Source organism: Onychostoma macrolepis, chromosome 21, assembly GCF_012432095.1.
Source record: "Onychostoma macrolepis isolate SWU-2019 chromosome 21, ASM1243209v1, whole genome shotgun sequence".
NCBI lineage: Eukaryota > Metazoa > Chordata > Actinopteri > Cypriniformes > Cyprinidae > Onychostoma > Onychostoma macrolepis.
Genome location: NC_081175.1, coordinates 27151081 through 27178984, shown reverse-complemented (window position 1 = coordinate 27178984; position 27904 = coordinate 27151081). Strand labels below are relative to the sequence as shown.

The following is a 27904-nucleotide window of genomic DNA, read 5'->3' as shown; positions in this document are numbered from 1 at the left end:
AAAGAAACGCAAGGTCTGGATTGTAGCACCCCATCCGTATTGTCATTCAGTGTTCAACAGATCCAGCAGCACTGTCAGGGGCCTCCCTGCTCAGCCCAAAAGCATTACAAAACCTGTCCAGCACTGTTCACATTCAGCTTTATACTGCAGTACAGGGGTCTGGTCTGATTTAGGGAAAGAAGGAAAAGAGAAATTGTTTAGAGCTATGCCAAAGTAATTAGTAGAAGAAATATTGAAATACTTTAGTGAACTACTTTAGTAACTACTAATACCACATTGGGGAGAAACTACTAGTCACATTTAAAACCTTAGTTAAAGGGAAAAAAACAAAAAAACAAAAAACCTCAGGATGGTTTTGCATTAATATTGCTGCACTAATGTGTATGTTGCATTTTTCTTCTAAATATATTTCAAGGTTATTAAATTTAAAGTTGCCTACTTCATATACAGTTGAGTAGTTTAATCTACACCAAAAGTAAAAGACCATATTTTTATAGTGTTGCTGTCCTTGAGAACTCCCCTGCACCGGAGTCGATTCAACGGCGGTTGGACTGTTTCAGCTCACTCAGGGCGGGTCTAAGGTAAGACGGGCTTGTCAATCAACTATCGTGGGAGCGGCCTGCGCAGAACTACGTCACTCTGACATATTTTCCATTTTTTTCTGAACGCGGAAGTCTCCCCCGATTAGAACGGTGCTTTACATTTCCGGTTTCTAGTCACATTTACATATTTTCAGAGCCGATAATATAATGTGATACCTATGAAAGTCATTTAAAAATCATGTGGCGCCATTGTTTCATCACTTTACAGTGTCGCAATGACCGTCGTTTTGCAATAAAGGACCAGTCATAGATCAATGAGTGGGAAGATGACAGAAGCGACGCGAGGTTAAACTGCATTGAAAACGGATGAGTGCACATACAGCTCCCGATCGGGGTGAAGTTCATGGGATTTTGTACACAGAATGATAAGAGCAAACATTATTTTAACATATATTATTATTTCATACTCAGTATTTTAACTTAAGCGCTGCAAGCCATGTATACAGTGCCTGACAATACAGATTTTCTGATACGCAAAACAAGTACTTTAAAGGAATTCCTTCACTTACTGCCGTTACTGTGGCAGCCAACAACAGCACAGCAACCCTCCACACATTTTTATATGTAGTTATATTGAAAAAGTTTCAATTCAGTCTATCTTTTTTTTTACCCCGTTTTAACGGATTTCTATGGAGACCGGAACACGAGAGCACCCGAACGGAAGTTAGAATCCATCATGGCACCGCTCATCAGTTATTCAGGAAAAAGGTCTATAATTTGTTTTTAAAATGAAAACGAAAAGGGTTGTGTTTTATATTTTGAAGAAAACAAAAAGGCAGTGGTGTTTGATATCATTTCGTTTTATTGTAATGTGTGTATGCCTTGCATGAACCACATTTTTGAGGCTATTAATATTTTAAATGAAACAGAAAAGAGGCAAGGCTGTTTGATATAATATTTCGTTTCACTGTAATGTATGTGCGTTCCCTGAACTACACTTTTGCGCTATTAATATGATGAAAACAAAAAGAGGCAGTGGTCTTTGATATCGTATTTCGTCCTCTTGTAATACAGTGTAGATAACTTAGGCCAGTTATCAAGTATGCTGCTGTTCCATTTGCAGAATTGCCGGACTTGTGTTCTTCCGTCCTCAGGAGTTCACACTCCCGAGTCGAACTTGCGAAGCAAGTCCGAACTTTGCTTACTTGGTATTGAGAAACAGCTAGTCTCAGGCGTTAGTGTCACGCGTCTGTGCTGCGACATACTCCTTCACACACGTAAAAAGTACACTAGTGTCTCCTTCAGCAGGTAATCCGTGGCACGATCCACCCCCCATAGGCACAGTTTCTCCAGAGTGACTGCAGCAGTGTTAATTTCGTTGACGAATAATTTTTGTCATAATTGTCGTCAACGAGACGAAAACTCTTTTTGAATGACAAAAACTATGACGTAAATCTATTGACATACTCCTCAACGAATAAAAACTAGACGAAAATGTTAGGGAGGGACTATTCGGGAAGAGATTAGTTCAGAACGAATCTGCTGCGTAGTTAGGAGGTTAGATGCATATATGAACCGGCGGCGGCAGGACATAACAAGCCAAATGGTTCAGAATTCGCCTACTTTTCACCGCCGTATCAATATTAAAACGCCGTTTTCATAACGCCACCAGGCAATAAGTTAACTGCAGACACCACCACGCGTTAAAATAAGGCCACATGCCGACCGACGTTAAGTTTACGCTACACGCCACTTGAGATGCAGATTTATTCACTCATCTACATGGACACACCTCTCATGGTTACGAGGAATCTACCGCAAGTCTGAGCATCCAGTTTGCTAGAACGCGAAGATGGCAAAAATTGTTTTGCAAAGTAAACACTGTATATGTGAAGTGTAAATGCACATGAATTTTGTTCAATAAAATAAAACAAATAAAACAAAAAATAAAACAAAATGAAAAAAGTTGTATCTTAAGGTATGGCTTCCGATGCACCACCGGATGTAGTGTCTGGCGCGCTTTTCGATTATTAGATCATTATTAATCTCTTTATCAACAAAGATGTCTGGAGTACCTAATCATTTTAGAAGACGTCTGAGTGGGATTAGGGATCGCATAAATGCACAATTTGACAGTTTACTCGAATCATCACCACCAGAGCATGGAGAACAAAGTCTTGTAGACAGGTAAGGAACGGCGATAAAGTTATTTTAATGTTGGGAATTTCGTGTTTAGAGCCCAGACCAACTCAGATAGGCGGGCCTATAAACAAATGCCTTTTGCATAGCACAAAATGTAATTGAAAGAAAGTATATTTATTAACCCATGACATATGACAATAAACTAATAGTAAAGTGTTCAGAAAAATATCCCTTTTATAGCATCAGGCTCTGTTTTTAAAATTAGCACTTTATACGTTCTTTAAACTAATAAACTAATAGTGAAATGTTCATAAAATTATGGCACACAGACTGGCATAAAGTTGGCTTGACTTTGGACGTTCGATATTCGCATATTTACTAGGGACCGTCTCTAAAGTTACATGCCATGTTGCGATACACTTTTCTAATTTCAATACCATATGAGCAGAATGGCTTACAGTCATAAAGCAACTGTAAACTGTTCATCTAGGTGTCAACTATAATGCACACCTTGTATATTTTTTTATATTTATTAAAATAAAATGTAAATCATTTGTTTTTATGACAGTAAGCCATTCTGCTCATGTGGTATTGAAGTTAGAACTGTGTCTACCAATATTGCATGTAACTTTAGAGACGGTCCCTAAATATGCGAATATCAAACGCCATCAAGCCAATTTAACATACCTGATTCCACTCATCTACTCGTTAGTAGAGACTACAAGAACTAAACAAAGAGTATAGTCTTCTATAACTATATTGGGTGTGTCTGATTAGAGAGACATACAAAACGTGCAGGCCAGGGGGTCCTCCAGGATAGGTTTGGGAAGCACTACTCTAAACAACACCAAAGGAATAATCTGAAAAACAAAGACTGTGCAATTTAGGGAATAATATTCTGTAATTTGCATTTGGTTTGAAACCTTTAGGTCAGCTGTGTTGTAGTTTAATAGATTTACAGTCACCTACATTTAAAGCTGTAAAATTATAAGACATGAAGTGCAGATTCAAAAAACAGCTGTGTGCTATAACTTATATTTTTCTGAACATTTTACTGTTAGTTTATCATAATGTAATTTAATAGTTTAATTGATGTATGGGGCTAATTAATATATATTTTCTTCAAATTAAGCCTTGTGCTATGCAAAAGGCATTAGTTTATGTATATCTCAGTTGGTTTGGGCTCAAAACATGATGTTTAGTAAGTATGAAACTTATTTTATCTCAGATCATTAATTAGTTAATAGCAAATTATTAATTTCGTAGTAGCCTAATGTGTAAATGTTCTCTGAAAGGTTTGAGATGTTCCGTAACGAACAGGTGTTGCAATGTGACGTGCACATTTAGAGTAACTCTTCTCCGGACTGGTGTCGATCGATTAACTTCTTTGAGAGAGGTAAGTCCTCTGCTTATAATGCTATTCATGAAATTGTCATGTTGGTTGTAAACAGTATGTATGTTGGCTACATTTAGATTAAATTGACTGCATTGCACACTGTTGCCCAATAGATGCCATTGCCAGTCAGAGACTTGTTGTACAGAGAGAGCAGAGTGAGACTCAGTTTGCAGAAATTCTCAGAAGCACGTTTCCACAGCTTCAAGGGAGGGACTTTGAGCTGTGCAGGGTTGATGCACAGAGGCAGGTTTCACGTTTGAATCTGGAGTCAAAAACCCCAGCAGCCATAATTGCTAGTGGGCAGCTAGGAAGATCAGCACTTTATGTACTGGAGAAGGTAATCTAATATTCAAAGGCCTCTTTGTGTCTGCTGTATTGTGTAGAAACTGTGTTCCTAGTGTTTGATCTATTCCATATCAGTCTTCAAATGTTGGACAGCATCCTATTTATTGCTTCCAATGTATTATATACAAACAATAGTGCTACAAGTATTGCATGAACAATAGTACATTCAAATGAAAGAACATGGTTGTTCAATTTTACAGAGTACTTCTGCACTTGAACAAGTGAGCTCCTCTGCAGCTCCAGCCTTGGCCTCCTATCCAGCTCCAGCTCTATCCGTGGCCTCCTATCCAGCTCCAGCTCCAGCTCTAGCCTTGGCCTCCTCTTCAGCTCCAGCTCCAGCTCCAGCCGTGGCCTCCTATCCAGCTCCAGCCTTGGCCTCCTCTTCAGCTACAGCTACAGCTCCAGCCGTGGCCTCCTATCCAGCTCCAGCTCCAGCTCCAGCCTTGGCCTCCTCTTCAGCTCCAGCTCCAGCTCCAGCCTTGGCCTCCTCTTCAGCTACAGCTCCAGCTCCAGCCGTGGCCTCCTCTTCAGCTCCAGCTCCAGCTCCAGCCGTGGCCTCCTATCCAGCTCCAGCCTTGGCCTCCTCTTCGGCTCCAACTACAGCTCCAGCCGTGGCCGCCTCTTCAGCTCCAGCTCCAGCCTTGGCCTCCTCTCCAGAAGTTCCAGTGGCATTTTCTTTACTCAGTCCAGACACAGATATTTATATCTCGGATGATGAAGATGAGTATGAGTAAGTGATTTGGTATTGTTGTTAGACATGTATTTATAGTTAGATCAAAAGACGAAGTAACATTTTGTTTCATTTTTTGTTTTCAGTGTTGACCTCAAATCATTGTTAAATACAATGTTAAACAAAGTGGATTTTACGGCTGCACCCATTTCCAACCAAATCAATGCAACCCGATGCAACATCCTAGACAGTGGTATCAGAGCCTTCCAACGCCAACGTTTTAACCCTGAGGCAAAACTAGATGTTGTTTTCAGAGATGCTGATGGGATTGGTGAGGGAGCAGCTGATGAGGGTGGACCTACAAGAGAATTTTTAACTTTGCTGATGAGGGAAATCCACTCATGTGAAATATTTGATGGAGAGGACTGGAAAAAAAACACTTGCCTGCAATTCCAAAGGTAACCTATTTGCCTCATTTATAATTTTCTGTAATTCTACACATTTTCACATTTAATGTCATCAGGTCTTTAAACAAAGCATCTTTACTTATTAAAGTTAGCACCTAGTGTCTATGAGGAAAAAAAAGTGATTAATTTGTCAATAATTCAATACCTGTTTACAAACCATTAGCAGCACACAATGTTGTTTATAGACATAATAATGCTTTTCCCATGTGTTACAGCACTGTACAATGGAATGTACAAGCTAGTTGGACGGATGATAGCTGTGTGCCTGGTGCATGGTGGTGTGGAGCCACATTTTTTTTTTCGGAAAGACTGTTTTGTCAGGTGTGCAACCTTCAGCCCCCAGTACCAGACCTTCAAGAGATTGTGGACTACGACTTCAGAGAAAAGATGACCAAGGTTAGTTTATGTATTACACATTTTCATTTAGGCCAGCTGTTGCTTTGTTAGTAATGGTAATTTGGTGATAGTTGTAATATCTCAGAATGTTGAAATTGTTAACCTTAAAAAGCTCTTACTTAAGGCTTTGTGTGTGCATTACATTTTTAAAAGTATTTCGTTTCTTGTATTTAAAGGCTAATTTTGTGTTAAATTCATTGTCAATTTAGATCCATTTGGCACAGAATGTAAATGACGCACAGTGTGCTATAATGGAGGCATCTGACCAATTAAGTATGCTGGGGTCTCTATGGCACATCCAGACGTTAGAGGACAGAGACAACTTGGTGGAATCGGCTACCAAGTTTTTCACTGAGAACAGGTTGAGGGATTCCTTGGAACAGTGAGTATAAAAATGTACAGATATTTTCACCTGACAAATTAACAGTAATATTTTGTCATTGTTTCACATTGTGTACATGTTTTGTTTATCTAGATTTAAAGAGGGCCTGGAGTGTCTTGGGCTTTTGCCTTTGATGCAAAAGCATCCTGAGCTCTTCAAAGAGGTATTTATGTACGAGGAGAAGCCCCTTTTGGCTGAAGACATATCTGCTTTGTTTAAAGCAGAACTTTCTACAGTTGGCAGCAACAGGAGAGTAGTGGAGAGTAGAACGATCTGTTTCTGGAGGGACTGGCTCATAGAAGTGGAAGGTATGACATTAAAATGAAGCTATGTTGGATCTCTCTCACTCATCATCTGTCATTTCTGTCTCTATCTATCCATCCCTCCTTCCTCCCTCCCACTTATAAAACACTTATATATTTGGTTTATTTTATCTGACTACACTTAAAATCAATTTATATTATGTGTACTTAAGTGGCACAGTTGGGAAAATGTACTTATAACTATTACATTAGTAAAATATTTTTTTAATAAAAGCAATTTAAATTTAGGATTACTATATAAAAATGTACTAAGATTGAACTCATTTTTAAAGCATTCAAAACAAACTTAACAAATTTTTGTGATATGATACTTTATTTCAATGCACTAAAAATCTAAGTATTCGTGGTATTTAGTATACTTTTTCAAGTGCACTGAAGTAGAAATATGATTTTAGTGTATTAGTGTATAACTTACAATTTTATTTAGCACAAAAAATGAATGTACTACAAATGTACTTGCTTTTAAGTTTTTTTTTTTTTTTTTTTTTTTTTTTTTTTTTTTAGTCCATTCAAGTATACTTTATTTTTATCTGGGATGAGGAAACTTATATGGGTTTGGAAGAACATGAGTACAAAAAACTGTGACAAAACTACTTCACTGGCATTCTGTATTCTGTAAAATGGTCATTAACTTTTTCTTTTTTTTTCCTGTTCATTTTTACTAGAAGGAAGTGGCATTTTGCAATCCCCCACTTTTGGAGTGATGTAGAATTACTGATGAAATAGTTTTAAATTTTTTTGTTAACAACTTTTGATTGAATTTTCCGATTTTCCCGGGGACCTCCAAGTGGATCAATTTGTTCTGCGAGTTGCTGCATCTCATCATCGGTCACAGTGAACTGGTTTGGAGGTGCGGTAACTCGTTCAAGCCAATGCACATGAGATACCGCTCCTGATACAGAATGACTGCCACCACCAATTAGCTCTGCTGGATTAGTCTCTCCTCCAACGGAGTCTGAGGGTCTTGATGCAAATATCTCCTGCATTGCAGTACTTGGCAGCCTCTGTTGTGCCAGGCAACCCTGGACAAAGATTTGTAGAGGTGACTGGTGTCTTTCGGTTCGCAAACCATGATTGTTCCACTGGTGTGTAAAATTTGTCAAGTCTTTGTTAATTCTTGGGATGTAGACATATTGCAGAGCCCACATGTGCATTTCATTATCTACATCCACAATGCCCTCACTCTCAAGAAAGTGGAAAAGGTCATAGTACACATTTGACACCCCACGCCACAGATCGACCCAAAGTCTTTCAATCCTCTGATTGTGTGTACTTCTTCCTCTAAGAGCACTCCCTCGTCCGGTGCCTCTGAACAGGTTCATGAACAAGCACACTGCATTGTTCTCTCCACCGTGGTCAGTCCTTACTCTGGAAGGGACTTCATATTTGGAAATGGCATCCAAGAAGCAGTTCATGACAGTGCTGCTGCGATTGTTGTTAGATGCACGGAGAAAGGTGACGAGCCGACTGTAGCCATCAATGGCACCATGAATTACTATCCTCCATCTAAATCAACACAAATAAATAATTACTTAGTTGAGCATAACACCTGCATTAGACAACAACAAAATATCCGACGAAGGATGTACTTTGATGTTCTACAACAGCACTGTGTTACATCCATCTTAACCTATTTTTGCAGCCATATTGATTTATGGTAATGAACTGCTCAATTCTAAAATTTAGATTTTTAAAAACTAATTTACTTCAAATTTTAAATACAAATTTAGTGACTTAGTGGCATTTTTTTTTTAAATAACAGAAGAATAGAGTGGTTTAGGCATAATGCAATGTTTAAGATTTAAAAATAAAATTACCGTATTAGTTTGTGATTTCCATCAAGATGCCATAAAGAATACAATTCTTTATTGGATTAAAGTGTCTGCTAAACGACTAAATGTAAATGCAAATATACTCACTTTATCAATGTGGTTACACTTTATTTTAATGTGTCCTTGTTACAGTGTAATTATACATTTAAGTACTGAATAATAATAATAATAATAATTAACTATATGCACTTACTATAGGGTTATGGTTAAGATTAGGGTTTGGTTTATGGTCAGTTTCATGTAATTATGTAACTACATGTAGCATATGTAACATGGATACAATAAAATTAAATGTTACCATCATTCTATTAGTTTACAATGACAAATACACTTGTGAACAGGGTATCGTGTGCAGTCAATGGATATATTTATTATATAACTTACCTTAAATGTCGCTTGACTGTAGATATGGAGGTGTGTAGAATATGTGCAATCTGTGTTACAGTGAAGCCACAAGACAACAGAAACGACAATTGATCCTGAGTAATAACATAAGACGGTGCGCCACTGGATCCACTACGAATCAGTGGAGGTCGATATCCAGTGTCTGTAGAAAAATTACAATATACTGCTTTTATAAAGACTTGGGAAACAAGCAGACTTCTTAATTTTTCCAGTAGTTTGTATGTCAGAGTATGTTATGCTTAGCAAAATTATTCAAAAGAAAATAATGTAGTCAAGTAACTAGCCATCAGAATCAAACAATCTAATTGAAGTTTACTGTGAATAACTAAGATAGTTTGACGGCATTTACCTTCCTGTGCTCTCGGTTCAGAAGTTTGAATCTCCTGAATAAATTTGGATACTTCATGGATGATCTCATCTGCTGCCTGAGTATGTAGAAGCCTCCCCTTTGCCCATTCCAGGCTCCTCAACATGGTTTGAAGTCTAAAAATGTAGACTAAAAATGTTTTTTAAAAAGGAAGAAAAAGTAGTTTAAAATCATATAATTGTGTTAAATGACAAAAGCAAAGAATGAGAAAAAGCAAGCAAAATGTTCCTTTAGAAATAAATATCTAATTTAGAATGTATTACACAAACTATTAGGATACACTGACAATATATTTTTTTAAAAGCTGCATCTGAATCAGTATTTACATGTAGGCTATGTACAGACTAAAACAGTTTGGTTACCAACATTCTTCAAAATATCTTATTTTCCTCAAATGAAATAAAGACATTTAGGTTTGAAACAACATTGGGGTGGGTACATGTAAACAAACAGAATTAAAATGTTTGTGAAACTATCCCCAAAATATTTTTTAAACTGAAATGATACTCAAAAATGCATCAGAAAAACGCCAGTAGGTGGCAGTAAATGTTTAAAAATCATTGAGTCCATTCTTTCAAACTGCAGATTCATTCAGTAATGAAGAAAGGAATGCGTCCCAATGTGCATACTATCCATCCTAAATTCTATGTGATATTAGTAAATTTCAATACTATTTAGGGCAGATAGGGAGAAATTAATATTAATTTCTTATTTATTAATGCTAATCGTGTCTATCTAAACTTGACCTTTAAAACTCAGGTATCTAACTAAATACTTTTGGAAAATATAGACACAATCTTTACCTGTTTAATGATGACTGAAAGACATCAGGCCCCGGATTATCAGGCAGTAAAAGGCGAGTGCAGTCATTTACAGTGTGTTTACACTGCAAAACAAACGCTCTCCTTGCCATCTTCGCGTTCTAGCAAACTGGATGCTCAGACTTGCGGTAGATTCCTCGTAACCATGAGAGGTGTGTCCATGTAGATGAGTGAATAAATCTGCATCTCAAGTGGCGTGTAGCGTAAACTTAACGTCGGTCGGCATGTGGCCTTATTTTAACGCGTGGTGGTGTCTGCAGTTAACTTATTGCCTGGTGGCGTTATGAAAACGGCGTTTTAATATTGATACGGCGGTGAAAAGTAGGCGAATTCTGAACCATTTGGCTTTCCACAATAGTCGCCAGCTTTAGTGAAACGGTACACGTCACATTACCCGTCACATCGTAATGTCACGTGTCTTTACGGGATGTGTGTGAACGCACACACATATTCCGGAAAATCGCTGGCAGTGTGAATGAACCAAACTCAAACGATCCCGGGACAAATCACGGAACACATTATCCGTGTATTTTCCGGAATCTCTGTGTGAAAGGGGCTTAAGTGAGACATGCAATATATGCAGAGCGGGGGGCGCGAGGACTGGGTTACATCATGTGTCATTCACCAGTGAGAAAGCTTTATAGAACAGTTAAAAGTACTACAATACCAGGAAGGAAAATCGGGTTGTTGATGTTTGCCTGCCATTCTGGCTCTATTTGCACAGCGGGCGTGATCGCACTGATGACGTATCCTGTCTGCGTGAACAGGGTGCGCAGAGGTATGCAAATACATACGTTGACAGGCAGGTAGGAAAGCCAATTAAAACGCTCGGAGGCCTCAGACCGACCGTTTTGATTGGACGAACATTTCTTGGTCCTACGCCTTCCACAGAATATATAAATATAGATAAATACATTTAGACCACTTAACTTAATGATTGCTATCGGGATGTGAAGAGACTTTCAACCAGCATAACAAAAAATGTTTCTGAAGACAATCACCTATGGCACCTTTAAGCAGTATATAAAAAGTGTTTCTGTTGCTCATGAAAACGTTTCTGAAACGTCTGTGTATTTGACAAATATTGCATTTTATTCACTTCATCTGTGACAGAGTATGCAAACACCGCCTGAGCGTCACTAACGGGAGCAGAAAGTGGCCGGCTTGACGTGTCCGTTTTCAACTCCGCCCCGACTGCAACCTGCTACTCTCGTTGGCCGCCGTCTGTAGCCGTGCTTCAAGTCGAACGCACCTTTCTAGTCTAAGCCCGAGGTTCAAACTTTAGAAAGATCACGTGACTAGGAAGTGGAGACTGAGTTTGAGCCCGCTTTTTGTATCGATGATTTATTTAGTAAAACGGCAGACAGGATGATCATTGAGGCCGGCGTTGCAATAGTTGTTGCTCTGGGAGCATTCTGGACATTCAGTGGGGAAAAGGAAGTCTGTAATGAGATCAACTTCAATAAATACGGTAAAAGAGAGTTAATGTGGATTTGATCATAATACAATTTGATTAGATAGTGTGCAGTGGTGGGAAGGTTACTTTGGAAATGTAATGCACTCTAAAAAACACTGGGTTAAAAACAACCCAATTTGGGTTGTTTTTAACCCAAGGGCTGGGTAAATATAGGACAGAACCCATATGGGGTTAATTTTACCCAGCAAATTGGGTTGTTATTTAACCTATCATAATTGGGTTGATTTAACCCAGCTCATGGGTTTGATTCATTTTTATTATAATACTAGCTTTTATTATAATACTAGCTTATTTTTTTACTTTATACATGAAATAATGTTTACAGATTAACTTAAATCCTCTAAACATTTGTAAAATAAGCTACTCCACAACCACTGGTTTGCATGATAACTTCCTATATTTTCCTTTACAGCATTGTTTATATCGTTTTTTTTACGTAGGCTATACATATTGCCTATATTTAAACTCGTTTAGCAAACATTAGATTGTGGTATTCACCCCATCGGATACACACTGTATACCAAATCTAAATCTTGGTGTTGGCACCTTATGTAAAGCCATACGTGAAAAATTTGGGTGTGGTGTTGGACAGTGCCTTAAAGCTTAATAAACACGTCAATCAAGTTGTGAAGTCAAGCTTTTATCAGTTGCGAACCCTGGTAAAAATGAAGTCCTTTCTTTTTTTTAATAACTTTGAAAGAGTAATCCACGCCTTTATTACCACAAGGCTTGATTATTGTAACTCTCTTTATGTGGGGATCAGTCAATCCTCCCTAAACCGCCTTCAGATGGTTCAAAATGCGGCTGCTAGAGTCCTGACGGGAGCTCGAAAGAGTGAGCATATTACCCCTATCCTTCAGTCGTTGCATTGGTTAACAGTGTGCTACAGGATTCATTTTAAAATGCTCTTACTGGTTTTTAAGTCTTTAAATGGTTTAGCACCCTCTTACCTCTCGGATCTGTTGATAGACCACCAACCTACAAGAGCTCTTAGGTCTGCCAAGGCTCTTGGTGATTCCTAGAACCAGACTCAAGTCTAGGGGTGACCGAGCATTTGCCGTAGCTGCTCCGAGACTTTGGAATAGTCTTCCTACAGAATTTGCTCTGCCCTGTGTTTTGCAGTGTTATTTGTGATCTTGTTTTTGTTTTAATTCTGTTTGTGGTTACTTGTAAGACTTACTTGTACAGCACTCTGGTCAACGATAGTTGTGTTCAGTGGTGCTTTAAAAATAAACTAAATTGAATTGAATAGAAGTAAAAATTAAACATTAAACAGAAGTTTGTAGTCGACCACTCTCTGTAATTCTGTTTCCACCCACAGGGGCTGGGTAACACAAAAACTACCCAAACACTGAAAAAATAACCCCAAAAAAATGACCCAAAAGGCTCAACCCAGCATTTGGGTTAAAAAAATAACCCAGGATTTTTTAGAGTGTGGGTTACAGATTACAAGTTACCCTATTTAAAATGTAATAAGTAGTGTAACTTTTCAATTACTTTATTAAAGAAATGTAACTGATTGCATTTGATTACTTTTCTAAATTTCTAATGTTTTCTAATGTCATTTTTAAATAATTTTTAAAACATGTAAACCAGGCAGAGTTAACCTTACAGCAGTACTCAACACTGCCAGACTTTCGAAATCCTCCATCACTTGTATTAAAATTATAATAATTTAATTTTAAAAGCACAGCCACCACAAAATCAGACTGACTTTGAGATCATTATGGGGTTAAATACAGATTTAAAACCACAACAAGAAATAGTTTAATAGCTATGATACGGTTTTTTTAATCAAATCTTTGCGTAGTTATGACAGGAAACACTGGCATCTTACAGTAGCTTAGAAGAAAACAAGTTAATCTTAAAAAATAAAGCAAATACATTAATCCAAATAGGAGTTAAATGAATAAGCATGTGTCCTATTCTATGTCCTAAACTCCTGAAACAATGGTGTCTCATATTTTAGAGCAGTCATTGCAATTTATGAAAGAAATCAGTGAAATATGTGTGTGTGTGTGAATACAATTCAGATGTAACCCCTTTGTAATTCTTAACATTTTCACAAGTTCCTGTAATTTAATTACAATTTTTTTTCTCATTAACTATAACTGATTACAGTTACATTTATTTTGTAATTAAATTACATAATTCCGTTACATGTAACTAGTTACTCCCCAACACTGGTTGTGTGATATGCAGAATGAAACCTGCGACATTAATAAATAAAGTAAATACAAATGAGGAAATGTAAACGATAATTTAAGATAAGTTTATACTGCACAAAATAAATAAAGGATAGGCTATACATTTTATACAACTGAGTCATAAATTTATTAATTTACTAATGTATGTATTTACAAATTGATATGTCCAAGCAAAAATTGTCGCAAAACTATCATTTAAATGTTATTTAGGACATGGTAGGAGTGCATTTTCATCATAATACCGCGTGATAATTGTAGCAAATTGCAGTGTGAATTTCAAAATGCATTCTGAGCTAAATATAGCAAAAAGGTAGGAAAATTGTAATGTAAATGTTTTTTTTTTTTTACGTTTAAATTGCATTTTAGTGACGCAACACAGCGTCTGACTAATGTCCTTTATGTAGAATGCGCGCGCAGCACTGCCGCTCGCGACCTTGAAAGCGAAAGTAAAACACGAGCGCGCATCACTGATCTTGATCTATATATAATGTTCTCTATTATAGATCAGTGGCGCGCATTCAAAAACGATTTCAATACCCCGCATTTTGAGAGTGGCTCCCTGATGCGCGTAAATTAGGCTACATACATTATTTCCCAACATCAAACCTATCTTAGGCTGGGTTGTGTAGCTGTAACCATATCACTGCACATGCATGTAATTTTGAATTTTGCACACACAAAATGAAAGGCATTTGGTTGTGGATAGTAAAACATATCTATACCATGTATCGAGTTCATAGATAATTGTGCATGTGTGTGTTAATCATTTTGAGTCTGATTTCATCCCATATCTTCCCTGCTACTGCTGAAAACCAGGCTCACATTTGTGATGTCATCATAAGGACCCAACAACATTATATGCAGTACTCAGCTTTGAACAGAAGGGGGCACTTAACTGCAACTTTTTATTAGACTAAATGCAAATGTTTGTATAGAACCTCACACATTTAGACTTATTAAATCACGTTTAATAAATACCCATTCATACAAGTAATATAAAGAATCCAAATTATTTCAGGAAAATAAAATACTTTCCATGTGCAATTTATATATGTGTATATTATTCTTCTATATTGATATTCATACTGGCATTTAATGGCACAGTTTAATGGGTAAATTAATTTATCAGAGAGAGACATTCAACACACACACACACAGAGAGAGAGAGAGAGTTAAGATTTTATTTGTGCACATTGAAACTATAAATGGAGTGAGTGTGGCTGCTTCGTCCGACGGAGCTTCTTTTACAGGCTGCTTTACTTTTTACTAACCACTAAATTAAATTTTCGACACTCTTGAAGCTTTGAATATTTTTCCAGAACAGTCAGAGGAAGTCTCAGTGCTTCACAGTGGTGGCTCCAGGATTTTTTTTGTTGGGGGTGCTAAGGGGGGCTTACCAGTTCAGAGGGGGTGCTAAAAAACTAATTAAATTGAGAGAAAGTAATGAACGCCTAACTTTAGCTATCTTTTTTTTTTTTTTTTTAATATACAGCAGCTTTGAAAAAGGCATATTTAACTTTTTTCCTGTGGTATTAAACTTCTCATATGCCACTGTTATTAGTAATTTAACTTCTAATGCCAACTGCCAAATATGACACTTACAAAGTAATATAATTTATGAATGAATATAGAAAAGAGAGAAAGTTGGGATTTTTTTCTTTTTTCATTGTTTTATTTAAGTTATCTTTATTTATTTTTACACATATCTAGTGATTTTTGTCTGACCATCAAGTGTCAGTCACTCTCAATGCCAACTGTTAGGAAAACATGGTCAATTCTAACCATTTACAATAAAACTATTTCCACACGGGCACACATTGCGGGTGATAACCTCCCCGTGTTGATTTGCATCGTATCATGTGTAGATGATAGCCAGAGATATTGCCAAAAGCATCAAAAATTGGCAATATTAAGAGGATTTAGCATTTCAAATTAATGTAGGCCTGTTACATTCTTATTATTATTAGGCCTATTCAGGGCTGGTTCTAGACATTTGGAGGCCCTAGGCAAAATTCATTTTGGAGGCCTCCCACCCCCAATAAAAAGCACTTGAAATAAATGTGATTCCTAACCTTTTTATTTATACAACATTTCATTTTATATTTGTATATTTTTACTTCGTAACAGCCAAAAGTTTGGACACATTACTATTTTTAATGTTTTCGAAAGAAGCCACTTATGATAATCAAGTCTATAATAAGAACTATAATATTGTGAAACTTTAAATAATGGTGTTCTATTTTTACCATACTTTATATATTTCTGTGAGTCGTAGCTGAATTTTCAGCATCATTTTAACATATCCTTATGAATAAAAGTATTCATTTCTTAAAAATAAAAAAAAAACTGACCCACTGAATTGAAAACTGAATGGTATTGTTACAAAAGATTTATATTTTAAATAAATGCTGTTATTTTATTTAATTTTTTTTACTTTTCTATTTCACAATGTTATTGCTTTTCTGTATTTTTGATCAAATGTATAGCTTGATTAGCATAAGAGACTTCTTTCAAAAACATTAAAAACTGTATTGTGTCCATACTTTTGACCACTGTATGTACATAATCAAACTTAAAAACTTCAAAGAAAAAGGTAGTCTATTTTTTGTTTGTTGAGGATGTTATTATAGCCGTGATAAAATTATTATTATTATTATTATGCAGTTATTTATTCACAGTTCCTGAATACCACTTCAGTAAATGAACATCAGTGCTTTTATAATTTTTCTTTTTCTTTCCTAGCTCGGTATGGGCAGGATTTCTCCCTCCCATTTAACCAATATTAACTATGATACTGTCATATTTAATTAATTAAATTAGAATTAATTAATTAAGATGTTACACACATCTGAGGTACTTTTTTGAACCATTAAAAAAAATGGTCTAGTGTGTTTGCTTTTTGAATTTGAATACAAAGTTCTTTGTTTTTACTTTTGTAGCAATTTTGCTAGTCAGCTCCCGACGCGATGTCATTTACTGTACGCTCAAATTCAAAGCGTCGCGTCTGGGCGCATCAGCGCAGCGGCGCTCGCGCTCTTTTAAACTCGTAATAAATCGGTGAATGATCGGTCTAGAAACGACGCTGATCGACAGAACAAGTTTATATATAGAATGCATTGCAATCACTCCAAAATAAATGACGACAACAACTCACACACCTGCATTAGGAGCTGTGCTTCTTTGTGTGCCTATTTAGCCTTTTGCTTCGGCACCTGTAGGATACGTTCGTTACGCAAACATTCAGAAGGCGGGACCCGCTTTGAAACGGCAACATTAACTGGTTTAAATTGCAAGTGAGTGACAATTCAGCAATATCCAATGAACAATGAGGCTAGTATTTTGCTGTCCATGGACTGGCATATAGGGGATGTTACGGTTTTGGAGGCTATAGGCAATCGCCTGCTCTGCCTATACCTAGCGCCGGCCCTGGGCCTATTATTATTATTATATTACTTTTGCCCAGCAATAATTTCATAGCGCATCACCGAATGATGCGCTGTGAGGATAGTAAAATAGGCTAGCTTACTCCTCATTGAAAAATGTTTTTAAAAAAACAGGTCTATTAATTTATACAATGAATTATAGGCCTATAATTATTATTATTATTAACACTTCCTGGATTCCTGTCACACTTGTGGTGTTCCCCGACCGGACTCCAAACAATTGCTTATAAATCTCTCATTATGCTATTGTGGCTTCTAATAAGAAAAATCCTAAAAATAGACTACGCCACCTGGATTACACCAGGACAGAAAAGCCCCATATAAAAGGGCACACAAGTTCATTGCCAAAGACAGGGTGAGCATAAAAATTATAAACAATATCAACAAGAATCACTTTATTCAAACAATTAATAGAAACAGTCAATACAATACATCACATCACACAAGGTCTCAAATCACGTCACAATACCAGTAACATACAAAAATAAATAAATAAAAGATAACAAAATCTAGTAAAGAGGGAGGTGGCGGCCAACACAAATTTCTACCCCACACTCAATACCCATGACACACTCTTGTGAAAAAGGCAAAATGTTAAGCACAGCACTCCATGTGGACACACCAGTACAGGGTACCATGGCCAACCCCTCCCACTTTGAAGACCTAAATCCACACACAAAACAATACAAAAAGACGCACACAAATCAAGTCAAATTCAATAACAGTTTACACAAAACCACCAAAGCACAAACAAACACAGCCAATGGCACGGAGGAGGGAAATAAAATGGCAAAGAGCAGCCAGATTACAGAAATTTAGCCTCCCAGCTAACTCACATGCAGACCAGCGCAATCCAGTGCCAGTGCTTCAAACAGAAATACAACAAACAAAATAACGGAATGGACCCAGGTGAGTTCCAGACAAAACTATTAAAACTATAACACCACAAAGACGAAACGGAGCAGCAGTGTAGTCAGTTACTCGACGGTTGTTAGGCTTCAATTAAGATCACTGGAAACCCCTGGACGTACAATCAAACCAAGGAAATGGTGCAATGCTGCAATACACACGGTCACTCGCCACGCAGGATTACAGCTACTTGCAGGCCCATGACTGAAAACTGGCCAACAGCCAGCACGCATGACAGACAGGAGGATAACCCAACTGCTAGCACTCATTCAATGCGCCGCATGTCACAAAGGGGCGGCACCAATGATGCATCCCATGCGGCCAAACACTTCCCTCTTATATTCACCGCACAGGCACTAATAGGCTCCTAAAACTTACACAACTAACCAATCATAATGAAGTACGAACACTGATTGGTTCACCTAGTTGGATGACACCAGCCAATCATACCGGGGCTATACCTCACTCTGCTACACTATATTATCAGCAAAACATTATGAAAATAGGTTTTGAGGCTTTCATGGTCTCACAGTGTACTGGTGCTGTTTTTTGTGATCTTCCCCATTCACTTTCAATGGCCGTCCATTTTTGACAAGTGACTTTTTGCAATTTTGTACAAAATAAAAGCATTTAAAAGCAAACTTCCTGATTAAACATTAAAGCACACTAGTGTGATAAACAGTGCACATTTTTGTAATTTTTTATCCCATATTGTGAAAATTATTCGTAAAAAATGTTTTTTTCACTCAAAAAATTAGGTGCCTACTCTCAGATAAATGAGGCCTACGATTAATCAGATGCAAATAGAAACACAAAATAAGTCCTGATTGAAAAAAAAAACAAGTTGACAAAAAGAATGAATCCAATATTCTGTGATAATATAGCAAAATGAGAGATTTATTAGCAATTGTTTGAAGTCTGGTCATTTTTGACCTGGAACACCACAAGTGTGACTTTTTGCAATTTTGTACAAAATAAAAGCATTTAAAAGCAAACTTCCTGGTCAAACATTAAAGCACACTAGTGTGGTAAACAGTGCAAATTTTCATTTTTTTTTTTTTTTACCTCATATTGTGAAAATTATTTAAAATTGTGCCCCCTAAAAGCACAAGTGGCCCCTGTCTGACAGGACTGTTACTATGAGGTGGATCACATCTAACGTGTATAGCAGGGTTCCTCAAATCTTTCCCCGGGGGGCGAATCTGCTGCAGAGTTTAGCTCCAACCCTGATCAAACTCACCTACCTGTGATTTTCTAATGATCTTGAAGACACTGATTAGCATGCTCAGGTGTGTTTGATTAAGGTTAGATCTAAACTCTGCAGGAGTGGGCCAGATTTGAGGATGCCTGGTGTATAGTAAAGACAAACTCACCATGTCTATCTAGTCATGATGAAGATGTAGGCTATATACATTTCAATTTCAGCAGGCAACTATTTTTACAGCTACATTATTATTCTGTCCAGTCCGCTCGTTTTATCGCGTTTAAGCAGCTGTCGTCGTTTTTTTTTTTGTCTGGCAGTGGCGCAGATATGCGATCAAATTTCTAATTTGAGGATGTATTATTACATCGATTCTGGCACCCAACATCACAACAAGATGATATTTTAAGCTCCTTATGTGGTCGAATCTGCGCCATTTTGAATTGGCCACCTCCAGTTTTCCCTTTTTTTTTTAAATTTTTATTTCAGACAAAATTAACATCAGATTTCAACAAATATACATAAAGGATGTTTACATTATAACATGACCATAAACATTCAGAGAACTGAAAAAACAAACAAACAGATATTTCTTTCCTTTCCCTGAAGACATATTCAAAGGATACATTAAATTTGAACTACAAAGCGGGGATATTACTTTACAAAAAATTTCTCCATGAAATTTAACAAAATTCCATTATTTTTGTTATTAATTAACATTAAGGACTTTTTTAACGATTTCATCTCTATTAAGAATAATTTACAATTGGGTATACAGTTTGTAAATTTTTGTTTACGGATGTAATATTTACCATGCAAAATGTAAAAGTTCACAACATATTTATACATTTTGCTTTTGTGTGTGTAAGAGCATATAACATCTTTTAAGGATAATTTATAATTAATATCTCTTGGGGCAAATAGAAAAAAACTAACATCAGACCAAAATTTCAAAGATAAGTCAGAGCTGTAAAACAAATGGTTCAGATCTTCCTATTGTACATTACAAAAACTGCATTTGTTTTCGATGTCCATGAATTTTGATAAGAAAGCTTTGCATGGGTAGATTTTGTGGAGAATTTTAAATTGTACCTCTTTAACTTTATTAAATATACAGAATTTATATGGATTTAACCATGCCTTTTTCCTGTGTATGTCAGCAATCTGTGCATTCCAAAAACATTTTCCTCTAGGAGATTTTATGATTGGATTGAAAAATTAATCTAAGATTTTTGTTATTACAGGAATGAGAAAATAAGTTAATACTATCAACTATTAGCTCAGGAAGTCTCCTTTCGTGACTTCCAAACATTAGGTGACTTTTCATTAAGTGTATTAACCTATTTGGAATAGCTTTAACAACTTTCTGAAACTTTTTAAATGGAATAGGGAAATTATTTGAGGACATAATTTCTTCATAAGACAACATGTTTCCACTTTTATCAAACAGATCCATGACAAATTAAATATTTTTTTCAAACCAATTACGCAAAAATAAAGACTTGTTCCTAGAGGTAATGAGACCAATAACACTTTCTGGTAAAAATTTGGATAGTTTAATTGGTAATTTCCCAGGCAGGTAGTTACATCTCAACAGAAAAAGTAAGACTCCAAGGTTTTTGAAAATGCACTGCGGAATAAAAAACCATATTGAGTTTTCATTTCTTCTGCAATTTCTTAACCAGTTTAATTTGAAGGTATCTTTAATGTAAAAAAAATCTAACATCTCTAACCCACCATCAGCTCTTTTGCCTGATAAAATATCCTTTTTTAATTTATAAGGTCTATTTTTCCAAATAAAATCCAGAAAGGTTTTGTTGATTTCTTTAGAAGTTTCATCATTGACATGGAAAGAGAGAGCAGGTGTCACGAATCCGGTCTGTGGCCTTCCGCCCAATAGCCACCAGAGGTCGCCCTTCCATCAAATTGACTCTTGCACTACACTACTGTTGCACGTCACCCACGGACTACAATACCCATCATCCATTGCACTGACGACACACACACACACACACACACACACACACCTGATTGCACTGATTACACAGTTTACTTAAGCCATGGACTTCCTTAGTCAGATCGCCGAGTATTGTATAGCATTCACTCTCCTAGCGATAGTTACTCTACGGAGCACACTTAGTTGTCATAGTCTTGCCTGTTTTGATTCCTGCCCGTGTCTCCTGGATTAACCCTTTGCCTTGCCGTTTCGGACTCTGTTTGCATCTCGCTTGGACTATTGCTCTTGTACCTGGATTATCTCTCTGCCTTACCCTGTTGGATATTGTTCGCCGACCATCGAGAATTTCTCTTAATTCCTTTTTTCAAGGGCAAACAAATAGGCTGTATTCCTCTCTCCCTTTTCTATCCATCTAGCTCTAGACCGCACAAAGGCTCCTTTGGCCTTGCTGGTATATAAATCAAGTTTTAATTTTAAGGACTGAAGCTCACTTTCCTGTGCTTGAGAGAGTGTCTGGATTTTCCAAAGAGAATCAATTTCATCTAATAATTCAGTTTCTAAATTATCATTATTTTTTTTTTTAATTGTTTCTTTTAATTGCCAATTCTCTCGATTTGAATTTAAATAGTTCCCATTTGCCTCCAGTTTTCCCTTTGTTTTTCCTCCAGCTAGCGCTGTGATGTATTTGTGACGTCGACCCTAAAAGGTCTACCTGTGGTTGGCCTGGCCGTGCACAGGCCAATCAGAAGAGAGACTCATGAATATTAATTAGACAGGCCAAAATCGACCTGTTCTTAGCAGAGCTCCTGAGAGATGTAAAAATATATTGAGATGGTTTTTGGTACTTATACCGCAAATATATATTCTTATGCCGAGTTCACACTGCACGATTTTCAAACTCGTCGGATCGCTGTTGTTGTCACACTGCGTGACTATCTGGGGTAGCATTCAGTCGCTGCTGTGTTCACATTGCACGATGGATCGGCGACAGGGGCTTTCACATTGCACAATTTCACAATAAGAAGAATCCCAACAACTCTGTCTGATCCACAAACTATGTTTCACAACAAAACACATGCCAGAAGTGATAAGGAAATATTGCGAGAACCCGCGTGCGTCAGACCGCTGTTCTCCAGCAAGATTGGAAGTATTAAAAAGTATAGCCCGCAAATGGTCTGTGTGCTGATTTCCAGCTACAAAAAGAAAAACAGATTATGCAGGAGGGAGATGCACGGAACAGGGATTGTGTTCTGCAAAGAGTGGTAAATAATAATTTTGCAGTAATGCTGATGTTGCGGCTGGTCAAGGGTTTGTGCTTGTTTGTGCGTGAGTGTTCGGTGTCCGTGCGGTTCGGGTGCTTCGGGCTGGCCGGTTACACGCTGCTCTCCGTTTGGAGAGGGAGAGGAAAGTTAGCGATACTGCAACTGGAGTCATATCTCACCCATCTGCGCCTCTTGGCGTTTTATATAGGCGTCTGGTAATGAGGTTCAGGTGTGGCCGGCCAGCCCGCGTTGATGGCGTGCAGGTGATTCTCCTCCGTTTCCAGGGCGACGCTGATGAGGTCTCGGGACACGCGTCACAGTATGAATAATTTATTCTGCACATATGCATATACATTTATATAACTGTATTTCTATTTGTTGTGTCTATATTACTGGGATAATTTAAGACAGTTAAAATTATTAGAATGATTTCTGAAGGATCATGTGACTGCGTAATGATGCTAAATATTCAGCTTTGAAATCACAGGAATAAATTACAAATAGTAAAAATATTTCAAAATTGTACTGTTTTTTTTTTTCTGTACTTCGGATCAAATAAATGCAGGCTTGGTGAGCAGAAGAGACTTCTTTAAAAAACATAAAAAATCTTACTGTTCTAAAACTTTTGACCGGTAGTGTATGTATGTTATCTGTTAAACCCACGTGAGCTGTGTTACTGTCAATCTTGACCAGGATGCTCTTGTAAAAGAGATTTTTAATCTCAATGGTTTTTTTCCTGGTAAAATAAAGGTTATATAATAATAAAAGACCAAAAAGGCTGTTAACTAAACGATTATAGGCTCAGACTCTGCTCTGGATGTTGCTGGAATGTTGCATGTTTTGCAGTAGAGCATGCCAACATGCTGTGAATCTGTCCTCTCATCCACAGGGCTGAAGAATGACCTCGAAACAAAGCTGTACGGGCAGCATATCGCTGCTGAGGTCATCCTGAAAACCGTCACAGGCTTCATGGAGAATAAAAACCCAAAGAAACCGCTGGTTCTGTCCCTCCACGGCTGGACCGGGACCGGGAAGACCTTTGTTAGCCAGCTTATAGCGGAAAATATTTACAAAAAAAAGATGAAGAGCAGCTTTGTTCATCTGTTTTCAGTGACAACACACTTTCCTCACAAGGCTCACATTGACAAGTACAAGGTAATGAGTTTACATATATATGCACAATATGCAAATACATAGAAAAGACCTGTATTTTGTTGCACCGAATTGTTTTAATATATTAAACTTTTGTGTCCCTTAACTCTCATATCTGTACAAAATGTATGATTGCGTGTGTTTAGACGCAGTTACAGGAGTGGATACGAGGGAATGTCTCTATCTGCCCACGTTCAATGTTCATCTTTGATGAAATGGATAAAATGCCCTTGGAGCTGATCGACAGTATAAAACCTTACCTGGATTTCTCAGACAACCTGGACGGAGTGTCATACAGACAGGCCATCTTCATCTTCCTCAGGTCAGTGTCATCAGCCCAGAAAACTTTTGACCCATTCATTTCAATCAAACAGCCTCTGTAAGCCAGATGTTTTTGTTTTTCTTTTTGTAGCAATGCTGGGGCTATGATGATCAATGACGTGACTATGAAATTCTGGAGGGATGGTAAAGAACGAGAGGAGATCCAGCTGAAGGATCTAGAGACGGTACTCTCACAGTCTGTCTTCAACAACGAAGACAGTAAGTCAAGTGTCTCTCTTGCTCTCAGAGAATCATCACAGCAGTCGGATTGTTAATTAATAGAGCAATAAGCCATACAACACTGTCAGTTGTAGTGATTTTACAGTTAAAAGCTGTCGTTGGGTACAACTTGCGCCTTAAACATGTCATAAAATCACTAAACATTTAAAAGTGTTGTAAAATAAGTAATTATTAAATAAGTGAAATGTAAAATTATTAGGCTAATTAAATTCCAACAGTAGCGATATGATCAAACACAAATGTTTATTATATATTAATAGTAATCACATTAAACAGTTTTTCTTTAAGTAATGATATTCATTAAACCGGCAGCATAACAGAGGTCATTATTTGTATACATTATTTGTCTTGGAGTATGTGTATGTTTGACACATTTCAGGGCTTTGTGCTGCAATATCCTGTCATGTCAAACTTTAAATAAAACTAAACTAAACTACATTATTAGCGCATTGGTCAGATGACTGTAGTTTTATGCACAGCTCATTCAATCAGATTTTACAGCCATATCCATTTTCTGAAGTAGGCCTATAGCATAGTGAGTTGAAAATCCCACATTACATTTTATTACCTTTATATTATTATTGCTTTTATAATTGCACATTCTTCTCTCTTTCCGCAGGTGGTTTCTGGCACACTAGTTTAATCGATAGGCACCTGGTGGATTTCTTCGTGCCGTTTCTTCCTCTGGAGTACAAGCACGTCATTCAGTGTGGTTTGGCTGAGATGGCCAGACAGGGTTTTACTCCAGATAATAATGTGGTTAAAAGAATGACTGATGACCTAATCTTCTTCCCTGAAGAGGAGCGCGTCTTCTCGCTCCAGGGCTGCAAGCTCATTCCTAACAAATTGCGCTTCTATATACCATAACACACAGAAAAAGCATCTCCAGTCTGTCATTCTTCATCATTTAAATTAAATATGTAACACAAAACACACATGCACGAGCCTGATGTAGGCTCCCCTCACTAAACATTGGGTAACTTTTAATTAGTTGAACTAAACAAAATGGGATTGTTTTTATCAAGGTATTATATTCCTTTAACGTCCATCATAATTGCTCGTAACAAGTTACCAGAATAATCAAATATATACAGAATACAATTACAATTAATGGAAGAAAGAAGAAGAATGACAAATGAGCATTTTTCCAAATGAAGACTAAAAATATTTTATGTAGGCTACTTCCTTTATAGCTTTATACCTTTAACATGAACAAATATAGAGAGAGCCTTTACACATTAAAAGGGCTCTGCTGGACAAGGAAATATCTGAAGCCAGCAATTAAAAACGATTTTACCATTTGTCAGAAAAAAATAAAATGATTTCTATCTATTGTGTGTCAGTTTAACGCATTTATTTATTTAATTAGTCATGGAAAAATAACGCAGCAGCCAGAGCAATATCATATGCTGTTTTTGTCCAGAATAGCACAAGTGCAAATGTGATTTTATACAGCAGTTCAGTAAATAAGAAGTTAATATTGTGTTATATTTCAAACAATATTGTCTGGCTGCAGACATACTGGGCGAGTGGAGCTCCACTTAAGCTAAATATACAGCAGTATATTTCATTGTACACATGAGGTACTTTTTATCCCTGTGTTCACCAAACCCATCTTGAGTGTTTGCTGCTAAAAAGCTCATTTTTTAGTTTCATCTGACCATAGAAGCCAGTCCCATTTGAAGTTCCAGTCGTGTCTGACAACTGAATATGCTGGAGTTTGTTTTTGGATGAGCGAGGAGAATTTTTTTTGAAACCCTCCTGAACAACATGTGGTGATGTAGGTGCTGTTTGACAATTTATTTTTAAGGTTTTCTGACCCCGAGACTCAACTATTTTCTGCAGTTCTCCAGCTGTGGTCCTTGGAGAGTCTTTAGCCACTCAAACTCTCCTCCTCACCGTGCATTAGGACAATATAGACACACGCCCTCTTCCAGGCAGTTTTGTAACATTTTATGTTGATTGGAAATTCTTAATTATTGCCCTGATGGTGGAAATGGGAATTTTCACTGCTCTAGCTCTTTTCTTAAAGCCACTTCACTAATTTGTGAAGCTCAATTATCTTTTGCTGCACATCAGAAATATATTCTTTGGTTTTTCTCATTGTGATGGATGATTAAGGGAATTTGAGCTTTGTTTTCCCTCCTATTCATATTTCTGTGAAACAGGAAGCCATGGCTGGATAATTTCATGTTCATAATCACCCTGGAGTGCTCAAAATTGTGAATATGAATGGGAATATACTTCAGAGATATTTTACTCATACAAATTTCTAGGGCTGCCAATAATTGTGTCCAACATGTATTTGAGAAAAACATTTATTTCATAATGATATTTCCCCCCATTTTAAATTCTTATTATCCAATGAAAGGTTAGATTTTTGTGATTTTTTTAAATAAAAGATCAAAAGGATTAACAATGCAGATTCATTTTCCCAGCCTTCTTTGATCATCTGGAGATCAGCTGTTTGAGCTGTTGAATGAGACGTCTTCCCGACATCTATACAACGTATCTTTATCACCCGAAATATGCCGGATATGTGCGTCAGGACGGGAAACTACAGCTTAACTAATTTATTGGGAAATACGTGAAGAAATAACGATTATTTAAAATCCATATTCTTTGATATTTGCTTTTCTTTCTACAAGAACGTATCATGTTTAAAAGCAAACATGACATTATTTTGTAGATAATGGATCCATATTCCTTGTCCCATTTTTGTCTTATATTAATATTTACAATGAGGCACCAACACTTTTTTTTTCTTTACTTATGCACAGAATAACACTGTGTGCTATACATGGATATTAATATTGCTCTAAACGATCAGGCAAAATGTGACTTACAATCTTTACTGGAAACAAATGAGACCAAAAGCACAATACAAAAAAAAAAAAAAAAACTTTTAACCACATAATACATCATGCACTTTTAAATCTGTTAGTTTGATCCTTCTGTAATAGATCAATTTGATCTTACATACTATACAAGTTATTTTGTAGAGAGCATATTAGACCCTTGACTACTTAAAAGTGTTCAACATTACAAGCTTGGTGATTGGATTAACGATTAAATGTACACATATAATATTTGATGTTGAGCAAGTTACTCCAAAGAAAGTAATAATAAAAGTTATTTTTGTACTTCAACAGTGTAATGAGATACTGCACTAATAACTCTAAAAATTATGCATAAAATTATTTTTGGACCAACAAGAACAAATTTTAATGTTTAACTTGAGACGTGTTTGTTAAATTCGCCATCATTTTACACAGAAACGTTCTATACTATTTAATGAAATTACTGTACATCCTACCTCTAATTAAATTAGGTTAAGAGCAATCAATTACCTTTTCAAGGTAAAATTAAATAATTACACCCAAGACTTACCTGTCTATTTAACTAAACAACTTCCTGCAAAGTTCAGCTCCAACCCTTCTTTAATACTATTAAAACCAGCCATTTATGATCTTCACGAGCACTCGTTAATTAGACAGGGGTGTTTGATCGACGTTGAATTAGAACTCACTCCAGGAACAGAATTTGTCATAAACATTATTGGGTGGCAAAGGATTAGTTGATCCTCCTCATCAAGTGTAGAAAATACTAAATATACTAACGACTGATCTTGTCTGTTTTATGTTCAC

General features: G+C 36.8%; 3 protein-coding genes across 3 annotated transcripts in view; 2 read left to right on the top strand and 1 right to left on the bottom strand.

Annotated features, from left to right (window-relative positions):
• The window catches only part of LOC131528393 (uncharacterized protein DDB_G0271670-like), a 5669-nt gene extending 529 nt beyond the window's left edge, over positions 1–5140 (top strand). The window contains exons 3-4 of the mRNA XM_058757478.1: positions 1666–1850; positions 4663–5140. Of these exons, the coding sequence (XP_058613461.1) occupies positions 1666–1850; positions 4663–5140 (663 nt within the window). The remainder of the gene's footprint in view (positions 1–1665; positions 1851–4662) is intronic.
• LOC131529274 (torsin-1B-like) lies at positions 4164–27904 on the top strand. Its single transcript, XM_058758903.1, has 10 exons — positions 4164–4417; positions 4626–5155; positions 5242–5553; positions 5778–5958; positions 6168–6340; positions 6434–6648; positions 23434–23699; positions 23843–24018; positions 24109–24236; positions 24877–27904. Exons 3-10 carry the CDS (start codon positions 5270–5272, stop codon positions 25122–25124), a joined length of 1671 nt encoding a protein of 556 aa, XP_058614886.1. The 5' UTR covers positions 4164–4417; positions 4626–5155; positions 5242–5269; the 3' UTR covers positions 25125–27904.
• On the bottom strand, positions 7124–11458 carry LOC131529275 (uncharacterized). Its single transcript, XM_058758904.1, has 4 exons — positions 10071–11458; positions 9250–9383; positions 8880–9042; positions 7124–8169 (listed from the first exon to the last, which is right to left on the bottom strand). Exons 1-4 carry the CDS (start codon positions 10178–10180, stop codon positions 7392–7394), a joined length of 1185 nt encoding a protein of 394 aa, XP_058614887.1. The 5' UTR covers positions 10181–11458; the 3' UTR covers positions 7124–7391.

Coding starts and splice junctions, on each gene's coding strand:
- LOC131529274 (XM_058758903.1), top strand. CDS start 5,270: ATGTTAAACAAAGTGGATTTTACGGCTGCACCCATTTCCAACCAAATC. Junction 6,649..23,433: donor CTGGCTCATAGAAGTGGAAG/GTATGACATTAA, acceptor TCTCATCCACAG/GGCTGAAGAATGACCTCGAA. Junction 24,019..24,108: donor GCCATCTTCATCTTCCTCAG/GTCAGTGTCATC, acceptor TTCTTTTTGTAG/CAATGCTGGGGCTATGATGA.
- LOC131529275 (XM_058758904.1), bottom strand. CDS start 10,180: ATGGCAAGGAGAGCGTTTGTTTTGCAGTGTAAACACACTGTAAATGAC. Junction 9,384..10,070: donor TTTCAGTCATCATTAAACAG/GTAAAGATTGTG, acceptor CTACATTTTTAG/ACTTCAAACCATGTTGAGGA. Junction 9,043..9,249: donor TGAACCGAGAGCACAGGAAG/GTAAATGCCGTC, acceptor ATTTTTCTACAG/ACACTGGATATCGACCTCCA.